Source organism: Acipenser ruthenus, chromosome 23 (genome assembly GCF_902713425.1).
Source record: "Acipenser ruthenus chromosome 23, fAciRut3.2 maternal haplotype, whole genome shotgun sequence".
In the NCBI taxonomy this organism is placed as follows: domain Eukaryota; kingdom Metazoa; phylum Chordata; class Actinopteri; order Acipenseriformes; family Acipenseridae; genus Acipenser; species Acipenser ruthenus.
In genome coordinates this window covers 14,186,091-14,210,528 of record NC_081211.1, presented here as the reverse complement: position 1 = coordinate 14,210,528, position 24,438 = coordinate 14,186,091, and the positions used below count along the sequence as shown (strand labels likewise).

Sequence of the window (24,438 nt, the reverse complement as noted above, 5' to 3'; positions counted from 1 at the left end):
GTCTTTGTCTTTCTCTGTGTGTGTGTCTGGGTGTTGTGTTTGTCAGTGTGGGTTTGTCTTTGTCTGTGTGTGTGTCTGGGTGTTGTGTTTGTCATTGTGGATTTGTCTTTCTCTGTGGGTGTGTCTGGGTGTTGTGTTTGTCAGTGTGGGTTTGTCTTTCTCTGTGGGTGTGTCTAGGTGTTGTGTTTGTCATTGTGGATTTGTCTTTCTCTGTGGGTGTGTCTGGGTGTTGTGTTTGTCAGTGTGGGTTTGTCTTTCTCTGTGGGTGTGTCTGGGTGTTGTGTTTGTCAGTGTGGGTTTGTCTTTCTCTGTGTGTGTCTGGGTGTTGTGTTTGTCAGTGTGGGTTTGTCTTTCTCTGTGTGTGTGTCTGGGTGTTGTGTTTGTCAGTGTGGGTTTGTCTTTCTCTGTGTGTGTGTCTGGGTGTTGTGTTTGTCAGTGTGGGTTTGTCTTTCTCTGTGGGTGTGTCTGGGTGTTGCGTTTGTCAGTGTGGGTTTGTCTTTCTCTGTGGGTGTGTGTGTGTGTGTGTGTTTGTGTTGTGTGGGTTTATTGGAGACTCTCCAGACACTACACTTCTTTTTATTTTATTTATTTATACTGTTTGGCTTTCTGTTTGTACCTACATACTTACCTGCACCTTTACTTACTTACCTGCTCTCTACAGTTATCTCTTTTCTTTCTTATCATTATGGGAATTACTGTTGTCTACATTTCATCTTTTTCTGTTCTATACCCATTTGTATTTTGTTTTGTTTATTTTTTCATTTGTTGATATTATTATTCACAACAATAAAGCGGTTGTTCATGAAATTGACACCTCTGACGTCCCTGTGTTTGCTGTCTGTCACTCTTGCTGACTTGTTTGATAATATTAAATAGGGTCAGTGATATCTCCTTAGAGAGGACAGTGCAGCTGCATTTCGGTTGTGCAGAGTGACCGTTACAACATGACCGAGCACAGGGATCAGAGCCAGTGGGTGTTTATTTTTTTAAATCGTCTGTTCTGGGCAGTTTCACTCATGAACAGGATCCTGGACATTTATCTTGGCAACCACTAATAAGAGACACCAACAGCACTATATTGCCCTCTGTTTACTTGAAATGTGTCCTGCATACTTCAATAACAATACATAACACAATTGTTAAGATAGAGATGAACCTTAATTACAAAATAATGCACCCTTCTGCGATTTCCTGAATGGGGTTTCAGCTCCAGTACTGTTAGTGACTATCATATCCAAACACACATTTTCACTTAGGACTACTCACCCTGACACCCACATACAAGTGTATCTAACTTTTAACAAATAACTACAGTTACTGTTTAGGAATTTCACATGATGTTCTAGACCTGGCCATGAAGGAACAGCAGTGTGGAGTAGTGGTTAGGGCTCTGGACTCTTGACCAGAGGGTCGTGGGTTCAATCCCAGTTGGGGGACACTGCTGCTGTACCCTTGACCAAGGTACTTTACCTAGATTACTCCAGTAAAAACCCAACTGTATAAATAGGTAATTGTATGTAAAAATAATGTGATATCTTGTAACAATTGTAAGTCGCCCTGGATAAGAGCGTCAGCTAAGAAATAAATAATAATAACTCCATCATCACGTATCAGCGAGGTGTGTGCTGGATAAGAAGCCCACAGGGGAACAGAGAAACACATTTCACACAAACTGACAGCAAAAATGTTCTTTTATGACGGCTATGCATTTCGTTCTCAATTACAGCATACCTGGTCTCTGGTCTCCCCCGCTTACTAAATATTGGGACAAATTACATGCTTTAATTTTCAGATTTGTTTGGAAGGGGAAATGTCCCTGTGTTAAACTCTCCACTCTGTAGCGTGAGATATCCACAGGAGGTTTATCTTTGTCTAATTTCAGATATTATTTTTGGTCTTTTGTGCTGTGCCCAATTACAGTCTGGCTAGACCCCAATGCACATGTTTCATGGCAATCAATGGAGGAAACCTTAGTGCTTCCACATGGACTCCAAGATCAGGTCTACTCTGGTGTATCTCTTAAATATTATAATTTAATTTAATAAATATAATTTCTCACCTAATTACAATCTGGCGCACAGCTGAAAAGCATACTAAACTTCAACTCAAATGGCACACTCAATCTCCTATTTTTCATAATTGTGTGCTGTTATCGGATAGTCGCCCTTTTTCTTTCCCACAATGGAGAGACAAAGGTATTCATGTTCTTGCAGATATTTTTTAAAGATAATTGCCTTCACACGTTCCAAGACTTAAAGTTGCAATATCATTTACCAGGCACCTCTTTTTTCTTTCCTTGCATTCTGCAATGCGTGCGTATGGAGTCCCATGGGAGACAGAACTGCCAATCCACACATTCGATGCGTTGTTGGATTTACGAGGGGAAAATCAAAAGGTTTGGTTTCTACACTATATATTTTTTTTCTAAAGGCTTTGTACAAACCTTTGGTGATCCATACTACCTGGAATAAAGACATATCTCCTGTTGATAATGACATATCCTGGGCTACTGTTTGGGCTCATTTAAAATGTGCTTCTGAGAACCCTAATCACCATGTTATTCATTTACATTTTTTTCACAGGACATATTTAACCTCTCGAAGAAAACCTCAAATGAAACTTTCCCCTACCCCTATGCGTATGCTGTCCCCGGGGTACCATGGGCACCTTTTTGCATATGCTTTGGGAGTGCCCAGATGTACTTTCATTCTAGAACCAGGTCTCTTCTACTCGATCCACTTTTCTTGATAAAGATATTCCTTGTTCTTCTAGAATACTATTACTAAATGACGATTCTTCTCTTGACCTTTCACTGCAGCAAAAGCGGATTTGGTTGGCTGGCCTAACTGCAGCAAAAAAATGTTAGCTCTTCGATGGCGGCCTCCACATTCCGTCCCCTTGCGCCATTGGGTCCTTGCTTTCCTTGATATTATTCATATGATCCACGGAGCCGGGGGCAGGACTGTGCTGGCCTGGGAGGCGGCCGCAGGGTCTGTCAAAGCATTGATTGATGCGTCCACTCTTACCACTGATTGATTTGGTCTCTGAGTTCCTTCTTGGGGTGGGGGTGGCATGTTTTATCCTTAATAAACATTTGATCACACAAAAAATAATTAACAGATAGTTTATTTCATTTTCTTCATTTTCTTAAAATGCCTAAAGTAAATTACCAACAATTCATTAAGATTGGGCCATTTTATATGTATTCTGGAACCAGAAAAAGGTCAAAGGTCAAAATTCTGGGTAATACATTTTAAGAAGTACAATACATATTACAATATGTGTTCGTAACCAGTATTTGTGGTCTGAAAAATATGACTGGACATTGAATTTTGTTTTGTGGACTTTTGTAAAGACTCATTTGTTTTTTCTTACACATTCAAGAAAAACACAAATTGTCCGCTTGGCATACAGACAAAAAACGAATACGGTGACTTCAATTTTATAGCTTTAAAACATTTATATACTGTTCTTTGTAACAAAACAAAAAATAGCATGTTTTCTGGAAAAATATGAAGATATAACTAATTCTATGCAGTAAAAAGCACCCATGAGCAACAACGGGTCAGCAAGCACACAGATTTCCTATAAGAAATTAGTCTTTAGGAATGCAAAAATGTTCTGTATGTCTGTGTGCCTCATAGTTACTCTGTGTTTTAGAAGCAGTGTTAGCCCATTCAGTCCATCATTTTTTTTATCACTTTTTACTCTTACAGGCAGCACATTTTGTGCTGACATCATAGCAAGATTTCTGAGAACTGCCTGCTGTAGAGTGGTGTTTTTTTCCACTGTGCCTTTGTTTTCATATACGGGATATGATTGCTTGTTGTTATCACTTCAACTTCCTCTGCTGGCACATGTGTGATCGAGGACATTTTTCTAAATGTAATGAGGTTTAAAAAACACTTGGAAGCAAACTTTCCTTTCACTCTGGGTGCTGACACCTTCACCCGCGCTGTCAGAACTGCTGTAAATGATACAAAACATGACGCAAAACGTATGCAAATGAGCAAAACGGTAATGATTCTTCACACACACATGACCTTTCCTTAGCCCTACCTTATTTCAGTTATACTGCTTCCTATAAAATGTATCCCGTTGTTACAAGTTTCTACTAACTGTAACGCAGATTATTATATACTATTACTAAGGTAAGTCACGCCAGTAATAGGCACACGCTACTGTCCAGTCTTCCAATCTTAGAAATAAAACAAGAGAGCAGATCGCTAACACTGCCCATCTACTAAATACTTTGCGTTGATTTGGGACTGGGCACCATTCCAGAGCCTAGGCAGGACGCACTGTCATTGAATACAATACCTCGGAGAGTACTAGAATACACAGGAGACCGATTACCCCATTCTGTAATTCATTTATCATACATAGAAGAAAGACCTGACTGCTGGTTTTGTATGTAACGTGATTGTTTAAACTAAAAACAGTAACTATAACTGATCCTGAAGATCTTTTATGTTGAGCTAGCGAACCCTTAACAAAAAGTGTGGTTACAACTGGCGCCCAACGTCGGGCCTGCGTTCAATAGCGATCTCTGAAAATAAAAGTGAGAAGCAAGAAAAGAAAATATAAAAATAGATCAGTTTGCTTATTAAATGAACTTGTCTTGCTTCATTGGACCAAACCACTGGTTAAAAATAAGAAAATAACCAATTTACCATGTGTTGTGAAGTAAACACTTCCTGCATTCTAACTGACATGAATACTTCCTGTTCAGCCATGGAAAGAGACTGCTGGTGTGCGAACAGTAGAATTGCTGTCTGGAGCTCCCTCTGGTGGTGGCAGTATAGCAACTACTTTTCCAGCTAATCCTAAAGTCACTGAAAGCAATGCAAACGCAACTGAATGGGAACCGGCAATGTTAGACAAGGCACGAGAAACTGTCCCACTTGCGAATTTAAAGGGACAACAGTATATTTACAGTCAATAAAACTAACCAAATTGTTCTGTTTTCAAAATGATGCTGCAATGTATTTTGGATAAAATGGTCAACCAAAATCAACAAATGAATAAGAATTTAGGGTCAGTGAAAAACAATCTCCATAAGGTTACCGATGGCCTTAATGGCCTCCAAAACATGCTCAGAAGAGAAGTTAGTGACATTGGGAAGACTACAGCTGATCTTACGGCCTGAATGGCATCTTGTGAATGTGTTATTTCCAAGCATGATGTAGCTTTGGAGAATATGCAAGCTGACAGGCTCTGTGCAAGAAGGTCTTCAGGGCATGCGGCAGGACGTGGATGCTTTGAACAAGAAGGTAGAGAACCTACAAAGCAAGCTTGACTCCGCTGTGATTGGGGACCTGAAAAGCCTTCACCTAGAGGCCATTCATTCAAGCATTCATACATTCAAGAGACCATGGCTTGTGGAGGTGGCATGCCTAAACGACACACCCATAGCACTATGTCTCAGACTGGGAATGCTGTAGCAGATTCTCCTGCACTAAACACCAGAGTTTCTGTGCTCCAGTTCAGCACCCCCTTACCTCCATCACACAAAAGGTCTTCACTATCCACACCATGGTGTGCAAGCCCTCGACCATGGCTTTGTCCTCCATCAGTTATGCAGCCCCCTGAATATGGCAGTGAAGGAGGCCCCAAACTTGTGAGTTTATTGCTCTTTTAGAACGACTCTTCTAAGCACAGTGTATTCCAGTGAACCAGTGGTTACTGCAGATTGATTTGTCTGGAGAAAGTATGAACTACATTCTCAGATATACCCACAATGCTCTGAGGAGCAAGTGACTCAATATATTATTGGTTTCCTCCATTCTGATCTCAAAGTTTTTATGCAGTCAATGGAACTGAACATCCTTGAACAGCTAGTGCAGAGGGCAAGACCTTACAACAAGACCTGAAGGAGGAGAGAGAGATAAACGGCAACAAAACTCCTTATCCAAATCCTTTGCATTCAAAACTGGGGAGGGGGGATATGGGGGGAAATGGGAATGTTCTTCTGTTTTGAATTGTTGTATTGTTTTTTCTCGTTTTCAAATAAAAATTTGATCTCAAAAAAGCAAAGTGTTTAACTGAGATCCGATCATGGGTGCTACAAACGGGTTGAAAATAAACCCAGACAAAACTCAGGTTTTAATAATTGGCTCTAAACTGGGTTTAGCAAAATGTAATTCAATCAATATTATTTTGGATGGCAATTACATTACCTTCCACTAGAGTGAAGAACCTGGATGCTATCCTGGACCCTGAGCTTCCTCTTGATTTCCATATTAATTCTGTCACCAGAATAGCTTTTTATAATTTAAGAAATGTTGCCAAATGCTGGATAAGAGGGATGCAGAGATGTTGATACCAATTCTTTGTTTGTTGGTATATCTGTCACTAAACTCAGAAGGCTTCAGCATGTCCAGAAGGCAGCTGCCAGACTGCTTTCCCATACTCGTCGTTCTCAGCATATTACTCCAGTGTTCAGGTCCTTACATGGTTACCAGTGAGCTACCGAATTGACTTGAAGCTGCTGTAATAATTTATAAGGTCCTTCATGGATTAGGGCCACCCTATCTCCAAGAACTACTAACTCTGTATAGTCCGACTCGTTCTTTGAGATCAAAAAATGCAGAACTTTACAAAAAGTAATCTTAAATCAGCTGGAGCCAGAGCTTTTTGCTGTTGTGTGCCTCGGTTCTGGAACTCTATTCCGGCTACCATTAGGCAGGTTGAAATACTTGATTCTTTTAAGGATAAATTGAAAACATAAATGTGTTTATGTGCTTTTATATAATTGGTTGTAGCTGGTGTGTATTGTGCATATCTCTTGTTTTGTTTTTAACTTTGTACAGTGCTCTGTGATGCCATGGCATAAAGGGTACGGTATACAAACACACTTGTATTGTATTGTATTGTATTGTAAAGGGCCATGTCTCTATTTTGGTGTGCTACATAATACATAACTATTTGCAACAATGAATGCAGCATGTCTACTGCAATTAACCATGTATTAACAGTGTAAAACAATACATGTTTCTTATAGGAAATAACCTTTTAATTATAAATCTATATACACATAGAAATGCTAAGGTGGGGTGTGATTCCAAACAGGATGAGAACCCCTGTCCTAGCTGATTTACCACTGATGACTAAAAGAAGTGTATACAAACAGTGGAGAATATGTTGAAGACAGTGCTGCGATATGGACACCAGCATACAGCAGAGGTAATGTGTCTGCTGTAAACACTGCACGGGGTTCTGGAACACGTTAACAGCCATCAATTTGTAATAGCTACTTTTACACTTTATTTCAGGCTCTGTCAATATAAAAAGAGACGGAGCACTCATATCCTTACATGGAAACATCTGAGTCACTTCTGGAGTGAGTTTGTATGAGGTTACACTTCAGTCAATGCAGATGATTGATTCCTATAAATATGTGGAAGTGGTAGTTGTGGTACAGTACAGTAATTACTGATTATTATTGAGAATGGTTGACTTGCTCTAACAATAAAGCATGACTATTATTGTTATAATACCTGTGAAGCTGCACAGTCACATGCATGGTATTTATTACACTCCTCGTTTACACATTGCTTTCCATTGTTGTCTTCTGGTTTTATGAGGTTTGTCTTCTGGTTTGTCCAGCACTGAGTTTTCTTCCCTGTTGCTGTCTTTAAGTGATAATCAGTGTTACTTTGGCATCCTAGCAATTCAAAGCCTTTGATTTCCTCATTCCAGAAAGCCTCTGACTTGGAACCAGAATTTCCTCAAATAGATTCCTTAATAGTTTTTTGTTTGTTTTTTAAATCACAGGTGTAGGTACAGTGCCTTGCGAAAGTATTCGGCCCCCTTGAACTTTGCGACCTTTTGCCACATTTCAGGCTTCAAACATAAAGATATGAAACTGTAATTTTTTGTGAAGAATCAACAACAAGTGGGACACAATCATGAAGTGGAACGAAATTTATTGGATATTTCAAACTTTTTTAACAAATAAAAAACTGAAAAATTGGGCGTGCAAAATTATTCAGCCCCCTTAAGTTAATACTTTGTAGCGCCACCTTTTGCTGCGATTACAGCTGTAAGTCGCTTGGGGTATGTCTCTATCAGTTTTGCACATCGAGAGACTGAAATTTTTGCCCATTCCTCCTTGCAAAACAGCTCGAGCTCAGTGAGGTTGGATGGAGAGCATTTGTGAACAGCAGTTTTCAGTTCTTTCCACAGATTCTCGATTGGATTCAGGTCTGGACTTTGACTTGGCCATTCTAACACCTGGATATGTTTATTTGTGAACCATTCCATTGTAGATTTTGCTTTATGTTTTGGATCATTGTCTTGTTGGAAGACAAATCTCCGTCCCAGTCTCAGGTCTTTTGCAGACTCCATCAGGTTTTCTTCCAGAATGGTCCTGTATTTGGCTCCATCCATCTTCCCATCAATTTTAACCATCTTCCCTGTCCCTGCTGAAGAAAAGCAGGCCCAAACCATGATGCTGCCACCACCATGTTTGACAGTGGGGATGGTGTGTTTAGGGTGATGAGCTGTGTTGCTTTTACGCCAAACATAACGTTTTGCATTGTTGCCAAAAAGTTCGATTTTGGTTTCATCTGACCAGAGCACCTTCTTCCACATGTTTGGTGTGTCTCCCATGGGGCTTGTGGCAAACTGTAAACGACACTTTTTATGGATATCTTTAAGAAATGGCTTTCTTCTTGCCACTCTTCCATAAAGGCCAGATTTGTGCAGTATACGACTGATTGTTGTCCTATGGACAGAGTCTCCCACCTCAGCTGTAGATCTCTGCAGTTCATCCAGAGTGATCATGGGCCTCTTGGCTGCATCTCTGATCAGTCTTCTCCTTGTATGAGCTGAAAGTTTAGAGGGACGGCCAGGTCTTGGTAGATTTGCAGTGGTCTGATACTCCTTCCATTTCAATATTATCGCTTGCACAGTGCTCCTTGGGATGTTTAAAGCTTGGGAAATCTTTTTGTATCCAAATCCGGCTTTAAACTTCTCCACAACAGTATCTCGGACCTGCCTGGTGTGTTCCTTGTTCTTTATGATGCTCTCTGCGCTTTAAACGGACCTCTGAGACTATCACAGTGCAGGTGCATTTATACGGAGACTTGATTACACACAGGTGGATTCTATTTATCATCATTAGTCATTTAGGTCAACATTGGATCATTCAGAGATCCTCACTGAACTTCTGGAGAGAGTTTGCTGCACTGAAAGTAAAGGGGCTGAATAATTTTGCACGCCCAATTTTTCAGTTTTTTATTTGTTAAAAAAGTTTGAAATATCCAATAAATTTCGTTCCACTTCATGATTGTGTCCCACTTGTTGTTGATTTTTCACAAAAAATTACAGTTTCATATCTTTATGTTTGAAGCCTGAAATGTGGCAAAAGGTCGCAAAGTTCAAGGGGGCCGAATACTTTCGCAAGGCACTGTATCTGTGAATGACTTATAATAATAATAATAATAATAATAATAATAATAATAATAATAATAATAGCGGAGACCGGGGCTGGTTGTCACACAGGTTGGTTGTCTCAGTACTCATAACTATGACACTAGATGGTGCAGGCAGGTGATACTAACACTGAAATGTGTGTTCTATTGTCTGAACTCAACCATCTTGTAATTTGAGGTAAATTCCATCTAACATAAAGGTTAGCACATATTTCATGTTTTTCCATACCCAAAGTAAAAAATGTCTATCTTGTTATTTATGTTATAACTCTTAGTAGTATTGGAGTTTGTTTGAACTGATGGCCATGTTAAATAGAACCAGATACTGGCTATCTTTTGGTGTAAAAACAAAACCAGTAGGTCCTCCCAGTAGTACTGAGAGAATTCAATTATCATGTTTGGTTGGGGCAGGTTGTCACATGTAAATCCTATTGGAAGAAGTCTTATATTTTTTCTTTCTACTTTTTTTACACCAACATGTGGGATATGTCCCCATAGAACGCTTATTTAAATTATTTACTGTTTGTCCTCCGGTTCTGTGGATGCTGTGGTATTATTTTGTAGCATGGGTCAACATTTCAAATATATAGAGGTCTATATTTTTTTTATATTCACATAAAAAGTAAAAATACAACTTTTTCTGTCATTGTCCACAGTAGAAACTTTGTGTTATTTAAAAAAAAAAGAAAAAAAGTTGTATTATTGTCTACTGTAAAAGCAAGAACATACTTTGTGACACCCAACCCCATATCGTGTGACACCGAACCCCATATCATGTGACACCGAACCCTATATCATGTGACACCGAACCCTATATCATGTGACACCCGACCCCAGTATGGGGCAGGTTGTGACTGGTGACCGGCACATTTTCAACCGTCTAAATATCATATTTGGAATAAAGTTATGCTGAAATAAAAAAAAAACAAAAAAAAAACATCAATTTGCACGTGAAGAGTTATTCTTCGATATAATGAGGAACAGAACCTCGCTGAATGTCACCAGATTGAGGAAAATAATAAAGAGGAAAAAGTGTGACAACCACAGCCCCGGTCTCCCCTACTAATAATAATAATAAAATGTAGTCGGTCGCTTCATGAATTGTGATTTATCTTTTCAGATCTGAGGTGTTGCCTGCCTTGTGTCTAATAGAATCCGAATTCCCCGTTTTGCTCCGCAGATACTGTCTGAAGCTCCTTGTGCATTCTCCCCGCTGTTGCCTGCGACCTGCCATAAGATACAATGGGCAGTAGTGTTGGAATCAGCACTACATCAGAATGCAAGGCGTGCTCCGTGGGAAAGCCCGGCTTTGCCTCCACCTGATGGCGGTATGAGGCAGCCCCTGAAAGCAATTGCGTGGGAGTTCCCTGTTCGCTGGCCATGTCGGGGTGGCGCAGTGACTCAGGCTCTCCTCTCATCCAGCCTCCCCCACACAGCAACATCCATCCCCGCTCCGGGTAGCAGCCGAATCCAGGCGGAGAGACACAGGAGAAACACACCGAGTGATGCTCCTGTGACTGCCGCATCCTCCTCCAGCACAAGCACGCAACTAATTAAAGGAATAAACCACTATCACAAACCACCCTCTGCTCATGAAGATGACTAACGTTGACATGGTCATAAATTCCACTGACAGGATGGTCAAATGTAAGTACACATATCGCAATATATTGTATAGGGGGTGCAGTGGTAAATCTGTCTTGTTGCTTTTGGCAGAAAACACATTTGGTTTAAAGAAAACAATGCATTTTTAAATGGCTTTAAACGCGGGGTACCTAAATACTCGCATGGAATTGTGGCTAGCAGTACAGTAAATGGTGTTCGTCTTTAATAAACAAAAAAACAGACACAACATACCTTTTGGATTAATGGTGTTTATTTATATGCATAGCTATTGTTAATAGACTGTCAAATGATGCTATTCCGTGTTTTGGCGATGCATTGAGAAGGTGTTCGCGAAGGCGGTGATGCAGCAGGATTCTGAGGCAGAATCATGGCTATGCTGAAGCTGTAAGCCATTTAAATACATGTTCTGTCAGTAGCAGTACACTGGGCGCCCGGAGGATACATTTGCTGCTTTTTCGAGGATTTGTTTGCTTTTTGACTACTGAATGATGTCGACTTGCGGGTTCAAAGGTTTGACTTTTGTATTTTTGTTATTATGGAATATATTGATATACAGCAGACTTGCAGCGTTTCAGTATTTTACGAGTGTTGAGAGTCAGGATTTCAACATCGTTAGCTGCTACGTACTTGGTAAAGGATGCTGTAGAAACTGTTTTCACTTTATACTTGAAATGTGTAAAATGCATGGAATACAGGACGAGATCTCTATGGCCAGTACAATTAAAATGCTACTACAGTGTATCATGTCAATACGATTACCCCACAGCCGCGATGAGCTTTCCTCACTGTAGTCAAGGGATGCGTGTGTCTGGAAACAGTGGATTTCAGCAGTACGTGAAATCTGATTAGTGTTTAATCTTTTGTCCTCTTAGGTTACGAGATAATGGGATACTATTAATATTCTCAGGGAGGTTTGGGTATTCACTGTAATCGAACAGTACATTATAGTCATTTGTTTTATTTCAACCTGTCGTAATGTGTGATTTACTGGCCATGGCTTGGTTAACAACATGTGCAGTTGGCATGTTAACTGATTTAATGTATGTATTTATTTACTTATTTATTTATGTATTTATAATGGGGTTTTATTTGGCAACCCCAGCCTTTGTTTTGATTTTGCCTCTGCAGCTAGCTGCAATTGTAATTTGAAAATTGAAAATTGAATTTCAAAAGCTAAGCTATTTATTAACATATTGCACACTGCCCCATGTTTGGAGGTCTTTACCGAGTTATTGCAGTTCCAAATACATTTTGTATTGAATATTTTATGTGCGCGTGGGTGTGTTATGTTTTTTAAAAGGAACATTCACATCGTTATTCTTAGGGGACAGATTCATCTTTTTAAATGAGTGCGTTTTTATAATGAGGAGACAGTATAAAAAATATAATATCCTGAACAAATATATTCTAAGGGCTCAAACCTGTCCACATCACTGATCTGAATGATAACAACACAAAAAGCAATCTTCTTCTTCTTCTTCTTCTTCTTCTTCTTCTTCTTCTTCTTCTTCTTCTTCTTCTTCTTCTTCTTCTTCTTCTCATTGTCTAATTATTAAATGACACCTGAATAGTATACTGAAGTTTCTATGTCTTTGGTCTTGCATTGGTAATTCAATATGGAGTTATTGATTCATTTTTCATGATTATTTTTATGTTAAGTTGTGTATCTTACTGTTATACTGTATTTAGCTCAGTCATTAGAGAGAAGCAATGAAAATCTAGTTCATTGTGCTAGTTTAGGTGAAACAAAGTAGGACACAAGGCACTGTTATATATTGAATCAATCAAAATCGAAAGATACACTGCGGATCAGGAGTGAAAGATTCACTGCGGATCAGGAGTGAAAGATACACTGTGGATCAGGAGTGCATGGACAGATACACTGCGGATCAGGAGTGAAAGATACACTGTGGATCAGGAGTGCATGGAAAGATACACTGTGGATCAGGAGTGCATGGAAAGATACACTGTGGATCAGGAGTGCATGGAAAGATACACTGTGGATCAGGAGTGAAAGATACACTGCGGATCAGGAGTGCATGGAAAGATACACTGTGGATCAGGAGTGAAAGATACACTGTGGATCAGGAGTGCATGGAAAGATACACTGTGGATCAGGAGTGCATGGAAAGATACACTGTGGATCACGAGTGCATGGAAAGATACACTGTGGATCAGGAGTGAAAGATACACTGCGGATCAGGAGTGAAAGATACACTGCAGATCAGGAGTGAAAGATACACTGTGGATCAGGAGTGCATGGAAAGATACACTGTGGATCAGGAGTGCATGGAAAGATACACTGTGGATCAGGAGTGAAAGATACACTGTGGATCAGGAGTGAAAGATACACTGCGGATCAGGAGTGTAAGATACACTGCGGATCAGGAGTGCATGGACAGATACACTGTGGATCAGGAGTGAAAGATACACTGTGGATCTGGAGTGCATGGAAAGATACACTGTGGATCAGGAGTGAAAGATACACTGCAGATCAGCAGTGAAAGATACACTGCGGATCAGGAGTGAAAGATACACTGTGGATCAGGGGTGAAAGATAAACTGTGGATCAGGAGTGAAAGATACACTGCGGATCAGGAGTGAAAGATACACTGTGGATCAGGAGTGAAAGATACACTGTGGATCAGGAGTGCATGGAAAGATACACTGTGGATCAGGAGTGAAAAATACACTGCGGATCAGGAGTGAAAGATACACTGTGGATCAGGGGTGAAAGATACACTGTGGATCAGCAGTGAAAGATACACTGTGGATCAGGAGTGAAAGATACACTGTGGATCAGGAGTGCATGGAAAGATACACTGTGGATCAGGAGTGAAAGATACACTGCAGATCAGGAGTGAAAGATACACTGCGGATCAGGAGTGAAAGATACACTGCGGATCAGGAGTGAAAGATACACTGCGGATCAGGAGTGAAAGATACACTGTGGGTCAGGGGTGAAAGATAAACTGTGGATCAGGGGTGAAAGATAAACTGCAGATCAGGAGTGAAAGATACACTGTGGATCAGGAGTGAAAGATACACTGTGGATCAGGAGTGCATGGAAAGATACACTGCGGATCAGGAGTGAAAGATACACTGCGGATCAGGAGTGAAAGATACACTGCGGATCAGGAGTGAAAGATACACTGCGGATCAGGAGTGAAAGATACATTGCGGATCAGGAGTGAAAGATACACTGTGGATCAGGGGTGAAAGATACACTGTGGATCAGGGGTGAAAGATACACTGTGGATCAGGAGTGAAAGATACACTGTGGATCAGGAGTGCATGGAAAGATACACTGGATCAGGAGTGAAAGATACACTGCGGATCAGGAGTGAAAGATACACTGCGGATCAGGAGTGAAAGATACACTGCGGATCAGGAGTGAAAGATACACTGCGGATCAGGGGTGAAAGATAAACTGTGGATCAGGGGTGAAAGATAAACTGTGGATCAGGGGTGAAAGATAAACTGCGGATCAGGAGTGCATGGAAAGATACACTGTGGATCAGGAGTGAAAGATACACTGCGGATCAGGAGTGAAAGATACACTGCGGATCAGGAGTGAAAGATACACTGCGGATCAGGAGTGAAAGATACACTGCGGATCAGGAGTGAAAGATACACTGCGGATCAGGAGTGAAAGATACACTTTGGATCAGGGGTGAAAGATACACTGTGGATCAGCAGTGAAAGATACACTGAGGATCAGGAGTGAAAGATACACTGTGGATCAGGAGTGCATGGAAAGATACACTGTGGATCAGGAGTGAAAGATACACTGCGGATCAGGAGTGAAAGATACACTGCGGATCAGGAGTGAAAGATACACTGCGGATCAGGAGTGAAAGATACACTGCGGATCAGGAGTGAAAGATACACTGCGGATCAGGAGTGAAAGATACACTTTGGATCAGGGGTGAAAGATACACTGTGGATCAGCAGTGAAAGATACACTGTGGATCAGCAGTGAAAGATACACTGTGGATCAGCAGTGAAAGATACACTGAGGATCAGGAGTGAAAGATACACTGCGGATCAGGAGTGAAAGATACACTGTGGATCAGGAGTGAAAGATACACTGCGGATCAGGAGTGAAAGATACACTGCGGATCAGGAGTGAAAGATACACTGCGGATCAGGAGTGAAAGATACACTGTTGATCAGGAGTGCATGAGAAGATACACTGCGGATCAGGGGCACCAGAGCCAGGGGGCAGGGGGGCCAAGCCCCCTCACATTTTTTTTTTTTTTTTTAATTATTTTATTTTTATAAATTTAGTCGTTACCAATTATTTTTTATCATTTTCTCCCCAATTTGGAAATGGCCAATTATTTTTAGGCTTAGCTCACCGCTACCACCCCTGCGCTGACTCAGGAGGGCGAAGACGAACACACGCTGTCCTCCGAAGCGTGTGCCGTCAGCCAACCGCTTTTTTTCACACTGCGGACTCACCATGCATCCACCCAAGGGCTACAGCGTCAGAGGACGACGCAGCTCTCGGGCAGCTAACAGGCAAGCCCACAGGCACCCGGCCAGACTACAGGGGTCACTGGTGCGCGGTGAGTCGAGGACACCCTGGCCGACCTAACCCTCACTTTTTGACAAAAGAAACATGTGCACTGCAGGGAAAAAGGCCCTTGTACAGCACACAGTGTTTAGTTGCAGTTTTAGAAACTGCCATGGAATAATTTCATTTTATGCCGAACATAATAATTAAATAGTATGTCAGAATCGCGGAGAATGAGTGCATTCCAAACACTTTTCATCTGCGCTGACTCCAGTGATAACAGCACCGTCACAATCTCACTGACACTACATTTTATTTCCCTTTCAGGTATCCGCTTCAATACAGCCAGTAACAGTAGGCTACTAATGCAGCCATCAACTAGCGGAATTGCTCCAGGATTGTATATCTACAATAGCAGTGCAAAGACACATTTGGCTTTACGATGTGTTTCGTTTCAAAGGAAACGTGGAAACTGTTTATAGAAATGTTGCTTTTAACCGTTTTTTCTATATAAACCATTGCAATGAATGTGATTTGCAGCATATGCAGCGTTAGTGGCCAGTCTGTTCATGAAGTCCCATGCAGCAGTGCCTCCCAGGGTGGACCAGGTAAGCAGAGAGGCAAAGCCCAAAACATGACGACTCAACAAACTGACAACTGGTGCACTAAAGAATGACAAGCTTACCACATTCTCTAGAGCAGTGTTTTAAAACCTGCGGTACGCATCCCAGTACTGGTGTGTGACAGGCATGCACCTGGTACACACCGGCAGGTGTTCTTTATGACGATATGATTCCTCAACCACATTGCTCCCTCAATCACACCATCGTAATGTATCTGTACCACTGAATCACAGAGAAATGAGATATGATTCCTCAACCACAACACCGCTCCATCAATCACACCATCGTAATGTATCTGTACCACTGAATCACAGAGAAATGAGATATGATTCCTCAACCACAACACCGCTCCCTCAATCACACCATCGTAATGTATCTGTACCACTGAATCACAGAGAAATGAGATATGATTCCTCAACCACAACACTGCTCCCTCAATCACACCATCGTAATGTATCTGTACCACTGAATCACAGAGAAATGAGATATGATTCCTCAACCACAACACCGCTCCATCAATCACACAATTGTAATGTATCTGTTTGTACCACTGAATCACAGAGAAATGAGATATGATTCCTCAACCACAACACCGCTCCCTCAATCACACAATCGTAATGTATCTGTACCACTGAATCACAGAGAAATGAGATATGATTCCTCAACCACAACACCGCTCCATCAATCACACAATTGTAATGTATCTGTTTGTACCACTGAATCACAGAGAAATGAGATATGATTCCTCAACCATAATACTCCCTCAATCACACCATCGTAATGTATCTGTACAACTGAATCACAGAGAAATGAGATATGATTCCTCAACCACAATACTCCCTCAATCACACCATCGTAATGTATCTGTACCAAGCATGTGTTAGTATTTATAAATGCGACATGACGTTGGTCTATATAAAAAAAAAAAACGCATACCATGTTTTAATAAACTGAAGTGCGAGAAGGACGGTAACAGTTTGATTGAATACAAATGCTTGTAAGTGCAGAGAGGTGTTAACACCAGGAGAATACAGGAACCCCAGTTTGCAACAGTTGTGATGGTGACCAAACATGTGCGAGTACTGTTGTGTAAAAAATTAGCTAAAAATGAACAGCTGCATTTAAGAAATGTAGAGCAAGAACAGTGAAAAACTAAAATAAAAATGCACTTAAGGTTTGTGTGATTCACACAAAATACACTGCAAACTTAAAATAAAGAAAGTAATTAATGAAGGGCTGTGATGCAGCAAAAAGGTCAATAATTAAACAAAAAAGGAAGTGAAAAGGTTACTGTACCAAGCTGAAAAAGTTATCTTTCACCAGTCAAATCGTTTTGTCAACGTGAACTATTTATTTTTGTCTGTTGCATCTTGCATCCCAGATTTAATAGATTTAGTTACATTGTTTACCGGTTCAGTGGTTAAAAAAAGGGCTTGTAACCATGAGGTCCCTGGTTCAAATCCTGGCTCAGCCACTGACTCATTGTGTGAAGTCACTTAACCTCTTTGTATTCTGTCTTTTGGGTGAGACTTTGTTGTAAGTGGCTCTGCAGCTGATGCATAGTTCACACACCCTAGTCTCTGTAAGTTAGTTGCCTTGGATAAAGGTGTCTACTAATTAAAGAAATCATTTAATTTAATGATTTAATTGAGCTGCAGATTCTCCAGTTAGATGATGAGCTGATATCTTTCAGCCAAAGAACGGTCATTTAATGCCTTGTTTCCATAGACAGTTAACTGGAGTGGAATTGGCCTGAATTCTCCCAGAACTTGAGTTGATGGACAACTTGAGGGTGAAAAAGCTGGCGTTTCCATGCTTTTCCTGAGTTACACAAATTATCATGTGAGTTGGGCAGGAAATAATACGATTTTCCCCAGAAATACTTGCAATTTAAATGTCAAGACATGAATTCACGGCAGACGGAATTATAATAATATTTCCACCAATCAGACGGGTGCATACGGGCTCGAAGCGATCACGCCTTCTGTCAGGCTGGTATGCAGAACAGGTTAAAGAAGCGCTGGACAAGAGAAATAATGTGTCAGATATCAAAGTGGATATGAGAATGGCAGTGATGAAGCCAATTTGCTTGAAAACATTAAAAGTTGACCGGACATTTCCATCAATGGAGGATATGGACAACATGCCCCACATGTCGACCTGTTCCTATCCAGTTTTAAATAACTAGCATAACAGAGGCAGAAGTGTTAAAGGGACTAGGAGCTCTTAAAATAAACAAATCCCCTTGGCCGGATGAGATCCTCCCAATAGTACTCAAAGAAATGAAAGAAGTTATTTACCAACCGCTAACCAAGATCATGCAACAGTCTCTTGACTCGGGTTGTATAGACAGACTGGAAAATTGCAAAAGTAATACCGATCCACAAAAAGGGAGACAAAACTGAACCAGGTAACTACAGAGCAATAAGCCTGACTTCTATTATATGTAAACGTATGGAAACTATAATAAGATCCAAAATGGAAAATTACCTATGTGTTAACAGTATCCTGGGAGACAGTCAGCATGGTTTTAGGAAAGGGAGATTGTGTCTAACTAACCTGCTTGATTTTTTTGAGGATGCAACATTGACAATGGATAATAGCAAAGCATACGACATGGTTTATTTAGATTTCCAGAAAGCTTTTCACAAAGTCCCACATAAAAGATTAATTCTCAAACTGAACGCAGTAGGGATTCAAGGAAATGCATGCACATGGATTAGGGAGTGGTTAACACGTAGAAAACAGAAAATACTTATTAGAGGAGAAGCCTCAAAATGGGGCGAGGTAACCAGTGGTGTACCACAGGGATCAGTATTAGGTCCTCTGCTATTCCTAATCTACATTAATGATTTAGATTCTGGTATAGTAAGCAAACTTGTTAAATTTGCAGACAACACAAAAATAGGAGGAGTGGCAAACACTGTTACAGCAGCAAAGGTCATTCAAAATGATTTAGACAGCATTCAGAACTGGGCAGACACATGGCAAATGACATTTAATAGAGAAAAGTGTAAAGTATTGCATGCAGGCAATAAAAATGTGCATTACAAATATCATATGGGAGATACTGAAATTGAAGAAGGAATCTATGAAAAAGACCTAGGAGTTTATGTTGACTCAGAAATGTCTTCATCTAGACAATGTGGGGAAGCTATAAAAAAGGCCAACAAGATGCTTGGATACATTGTGAAAAGTGTTGAATTTAAATCAAGGGAAGTAATGTTAAAACTTTACAATGCATTAGTAAGAACTCATCTAGAATATTGTGTTCAGTTCTGGTCACCTCGTTACAAAAAGGATATTGCTGCTGTAGAAAGAGTGCAAAGAAGAGTGACCAGAATTATGACAGGTTTAAAAGGCAAGTCGTATGCAGACAGGCTAAAAGAATTGAATCTATTCAGTCTTGAACAAAGAAGACTACGCGGTGATCTGATTCAAGCATTGAAAATTCTAAAAGGTATTGACAATGTCGACCCAGGGGACTTTTTCGACCTGAAAAAAGAAACCAGGACCGGGGGAGATTAGATAAAGAGGCATTCAGAACAGAAAATAGGAGGCACTTTTTTACACAGAGAATTGTGAGGGTCTGGAACCAACTCCCCAGTAATGTTGTTGAAGCTGACACCCTGGGATCCTTCAAGAAGCTACTTGATGAGATTCTGGGATCAAGTAAGCTACTAACAACCAAACGAGCAAGATGGGCCGAATGGCCTCCTCTCGTTTGTACACTTTCTTATATTCTTATGATTTAAAAAATCTGGAATTGATCTGATGTGATCAGAAACCCAGAGGCAGTGTAACCTGCGCCTGCTACTGTAGTAGGACTGTTCTTTTTTATGTTAAGTATTTGTGTGTTATTTTACAAGGGTTTAATTGAGTAACAAAAGTGTTTATGCCAAGCTTGTTAGAAAGTCTGTAACAAAATGGTTTATTGTTATTGTCGATACCTTGTAGATACAAGTACACCCACCGTGCAGGTATCACAAAGTCCAGAAACAAAACACAACGTTAAAATAAATTAGTTCTGCACTGTATAAAACTAAGCTGATATTACAAGTGCTTGCTAGTCTATTAACCAGTTTCAAATTATTTCTAAGCAAATGTAATCATTTTCATTTTGGCTTTATATTTTAAGTTTTCATACTGTCCTATAATTACATGATACTGTGATCATTCCACTGTGTTATGTTTTAAAACTGAGAGATAGCAAATGCTTATCGTAAAAGTTTACTGGTTCTTAAAATTAAGGGCCATATAAGAACAATAAATGCTGTAACTGATTAGAAGGCCTTCTTTGTTGTTCTCCAAGTTGCATGCCTGCCAACTTTTGAAAATACCAAATCGGGAGATCGGTAGAGCAGAATTGAGATATATATATATATATATATATATATATATATATATATATATATATATACATACCCTTTTTTATAGTTTCCCCTGTCGGGAAATCAAGGCAGCAAATCTGCTGAATTTAATAATAGCTAAAATGTCCCGTTATACGGTATGTTCCTGCCCCCTACAACATTTTTTATTGACGTTTAGTGATGTAATTTCCTCCCAGCCCGAATTCAGACTTTAGAATGCAGGCCAGCCCGAGGATTGAAATTGGAACAGAGAATTGGGGCTCCCGCACGAGTTGGGAGCCAACTCGAGTAATTTAAAAATTCCGGAGGTGTGGGGTGTGGGGGGGGGGGACTCGAGCTCGTACCCAGGTTCTGTGGTTCATGCAAACATATTATAAGATTACCGTTCCCATAATGTAAAACAGTATGTAGTGTGAGTTTTGTACTAAAGCAGGGTCACCTGTTGCAGGGAACTAACCATTTTAAGAAATGTGAAAGCAGAATGCACAGAACTACTTTGGACTGTAATTAGGAAGTGTACTGCTGAGAAAAGAAACATTTAGGGAATTAAAAATGAAATGTACTGCAGCTTACTGCAGTAAAAAAAAAACTGGTATTCAGTTCATTTAGCTCTCAGATTGTGCTAATGAAAATATCTCAAATATATGACAATGTGCTTGCAGTGGTGTATTTAATATAGTAAATATAGCAGATTGAACTCACTGCAATTTAAACTTGTTGTTACTGAAGCATAAACAGTAACATGTAATCAGAAGAGCTGTCTGTGTTACATGCTGTCAGATCAGGACTTCACTAACACCGAGCAGGGGAGCTGCCGCATGCTATTCCCAAATCACAACTGGACACAATTAAAAGTGTGATCACCAAGTCCATACACATGCTGCATAGATTAACCATTCAGAAGAATGAGGCAACAAACAAGTGAGTACAGACACAACAAACCTGGTTGTGATGGGGCAGGTCTCAGTTTAAGATTGCACATAGTTACTGGTACCCCTGGTGGTCCCTGCTGGAAACACTGGCACTTGAGAGGAAAAGGTTGAAAACCACTGGTCTAGAGAGAGCAGTGCCACATCAGTGCATGTAATATGCTAATACCTTCTAGTACTCACTGACTTTTTATTCTATTATATTATATTTAAAAGGCATCGTATTTCACTGTCTTGTTTTATTGCTTTTCAAAAAGTAATTATTTCTATAAAGTATATAGTACAAGCATAACACCAACAGAACATCAAAGTGGTCCAAAGCACATTGGATTTTTCATGTTGTGATGACTTGTGGACCATGTTGAAGCACATCTTTCTACGGTATGCTATTATTATAGATTGGGTTTGTAATGTGTTGGTTTCTATATGAACTCTAGATCTTTGAGTAATATGTGGATTGCACTGATTGAATGTTATGCTCTGGGGAAAAAAGACAGAAATAGGTTTAATATAAAAGGTTTACCAAAAAAAAAAAAAAAGAAGCGTGTCGCTTCTTGGAAATTGGCTCCAAAACTCCAAGGAATAATCTGTATTTTAGGACTGGGCTTTAACAGCTTCATTTTGTAATTTTGTTTCTACTGTCCCTTTATCTTTTTATGTGTGGCATGATTGAGTGGATCATTTTGCGACATCTCAAATACTGTGGGGTTTATATTACATTGTTCACTAGAGTTCAGGAGCTGCTCTCCTGTTCTGTACTGCCATAGAGCTGTGTAATGTAGGCTAGATCAGCCAAAGAGTCTTTATATAAGTAGGCGCCAGCGCCATCTAGTGCACATCAGTGTATTGCTAACAAAGCAAAAGGAAAATTGATCCAAAGAGTACGATCACTAGATGGCGCTGGCTCTTACTTCTGTATGCTACAGGTTTCTACTGCAGGCGACTAGAACTGAAGAGAAACTCCTGAACTCCGCTATCAGAAAATAAAACAAAAACAGCATTTGAGTAATTGCAATCAGAAGCACTCGGATAGGCAAGGAGACAATGAAATAAAGAAAGGAGAGGCTGGTATTGAGCTGGTAGTAGGTGTTGAGGTGACTTTGATATTGAGCTGGTAGTAGGTGTTGAGGTGACTTTGATATTGAGCTGGTAGTAGGTGCTCAGTTGACTTTGATATTGAGCTGGTAGTAGGTGTTGAGGTGACTTTGATATTGAGCTGGTAGTAGGTGCTGAGGTGACTTTGATATTGAGCTGGTAGTAGGTGTTCAGTTGACTTTGATATTGAGCTGGTAGTAGGTGCTCAGTTGACTTTGATATTGAGCTGGTAGTAGGTGCTCAGTTGACTTTGATATTGAGCTGGTAGTAGGTGCTGAGGTGACTTTGATATTGAGCTGGTAGTAGGTGCTCAGTTGACTTTGATATTGAGCTGGTATGCAGGTGGCAGAGCATTCTCTTACAGAGCCCCTAAACTGTGGAATGGCTTGCCACCATCTGTGAGGGAGGCTCTCTGTTGCTGAAAACATACTTTTATGACAGAACGTTCACAGTCCTGTACATTATATTTATTTTTTACAATATAATTTACAGTTCTGTAAATGATATTTCTTTTTATCACTTGTTTTTGCTGCTCTGTAATTATTTACTTTTTTACTTACTTATTTATACTCATGTATTTCTTACTTGTTTGTTTGTTTAAGTATTTTCATTTCTGTATTTATTCTTAAATATGTTTTTATTTTATTTTATTTTATTTTCTCTTGTTCAGAGCTTTGAGGCAAATTTTTGTGAAAGGCTCTATATAAAAATAAAGACTGATTGACTGATTGATTGATTGACTGATATTGAACTGATAGTAGATGCTCAGTTGGCGGGTGCCTCAGTATTAATGAATGAATAAGGACCAGTCTAAGCAACCTGTTTTATTTATTTATTGTTTGATTAGTGTTCATAAGATACATGTCTTTATATTCATTCACATATACTTTGATGTGCTGTGAACAGCTTTCTCAAGCTTTCCTGTAAGCTGGTATGTGTTTGTCACCTACTGCTACTAATATCTCACACCAGTGGCAACATTTTCAGTCTTGTGGAAACGTAGCGGGCAAAATCTACTGCCATACTAGGACCATACTGGGGCCATAAGACTTAATGCTTTGAGATGTTGCCTTCATACTCAGCTATATTCTGTGATTCTCTGAGTGTGTCGATTGTACAAAAAAAGGAACCCTTTCCTGCCACTTATATACAAAACTGCCACCGTCAGTGTCTAAATCTCATATGTCAGACGCTATCTGAGGCATGTGCATGGTTATATAAATTCTACATCCTAAATGTGTTGGGGACCATGTCCTTCACCTAATATGGCTGCTGTATTGAGCTTTTGTGACTTTTTGAGACTTTTGAGTTGTACATTGCTATATTCTTTTCTTGGTTAGTTTACATTACCGGTGTTGTCCAGAAAAGAAAAAAAAAGCTTCACTGACGCAATGTTTTAATCACTCCTGAGGCTTGATTTAGAATACCCCCTCCTATCTGTTATGGAATTCCACACCAATGGGATGAATACAGACTTTTGAATTCACCCACCGTACCTCTCTGTGTAAAAGCAGTGTACATTTTAACATCAGGACATGTGATGGAAATGATTGGTCACAGCTTAAAGCGGACCAGGAATTGCCAAAAAGCAGGGCGGTGCAGAGTGTGGTACTGCCGTGCAATGCATACCCACATTGACTAGGTCTGTAACGTCAACAATGAAAGTGACATTTCATAGAAAGTAATCCTTTGATGCTTGTCTAAACCGTCAAAATGAGTGCCGTGGTGGTGCTAGTGTTAAACATAAATACCAATCTTAAATAGGTGCCCAGTGAGCTCAGAGCAGACACCGGCAGGGCTGGCCTTTGTCCTCCAGAAGCCGGTAGCTCGCTGACATCC

The 24,438-nt window shown here is 40.1% G+C and overlaps 1 protein-coding gene across 3 annotated transcripts in view; it reads left to right on the top strand.

Moving 5' to 3' along the window:
* The first annotated feature begins 10,711 nt into the window (after positions 1-10,711).
* LOC117413365 (protein phosphatase 3 catalytic subunit alpha-like) overlaps positions 10,712-24,438 on the top strand; it is a 164,258-nt gene continuing 150,531 nt past the window's right edge. Inside the window, exon 1 of one of the 3 annotated variants that reach the window (XM_058996652.1) lies at positions 10,712-11,084. In XM_058996652.1, the coding sequence (XP_058852635.1) occupies positions 11,030-11,084 (55 nt within the window). In that variant the 5' untranslated portion in view covers positions 10,712-11,029. Of the gene's footprint in view, positions 11,085-11,411; positions 11,574-24,438 lie in introns of those variants that run through there. The other 2 variants (XM_058996651.1, XM_058996653.1) reach the window with 2 other exon arrangements.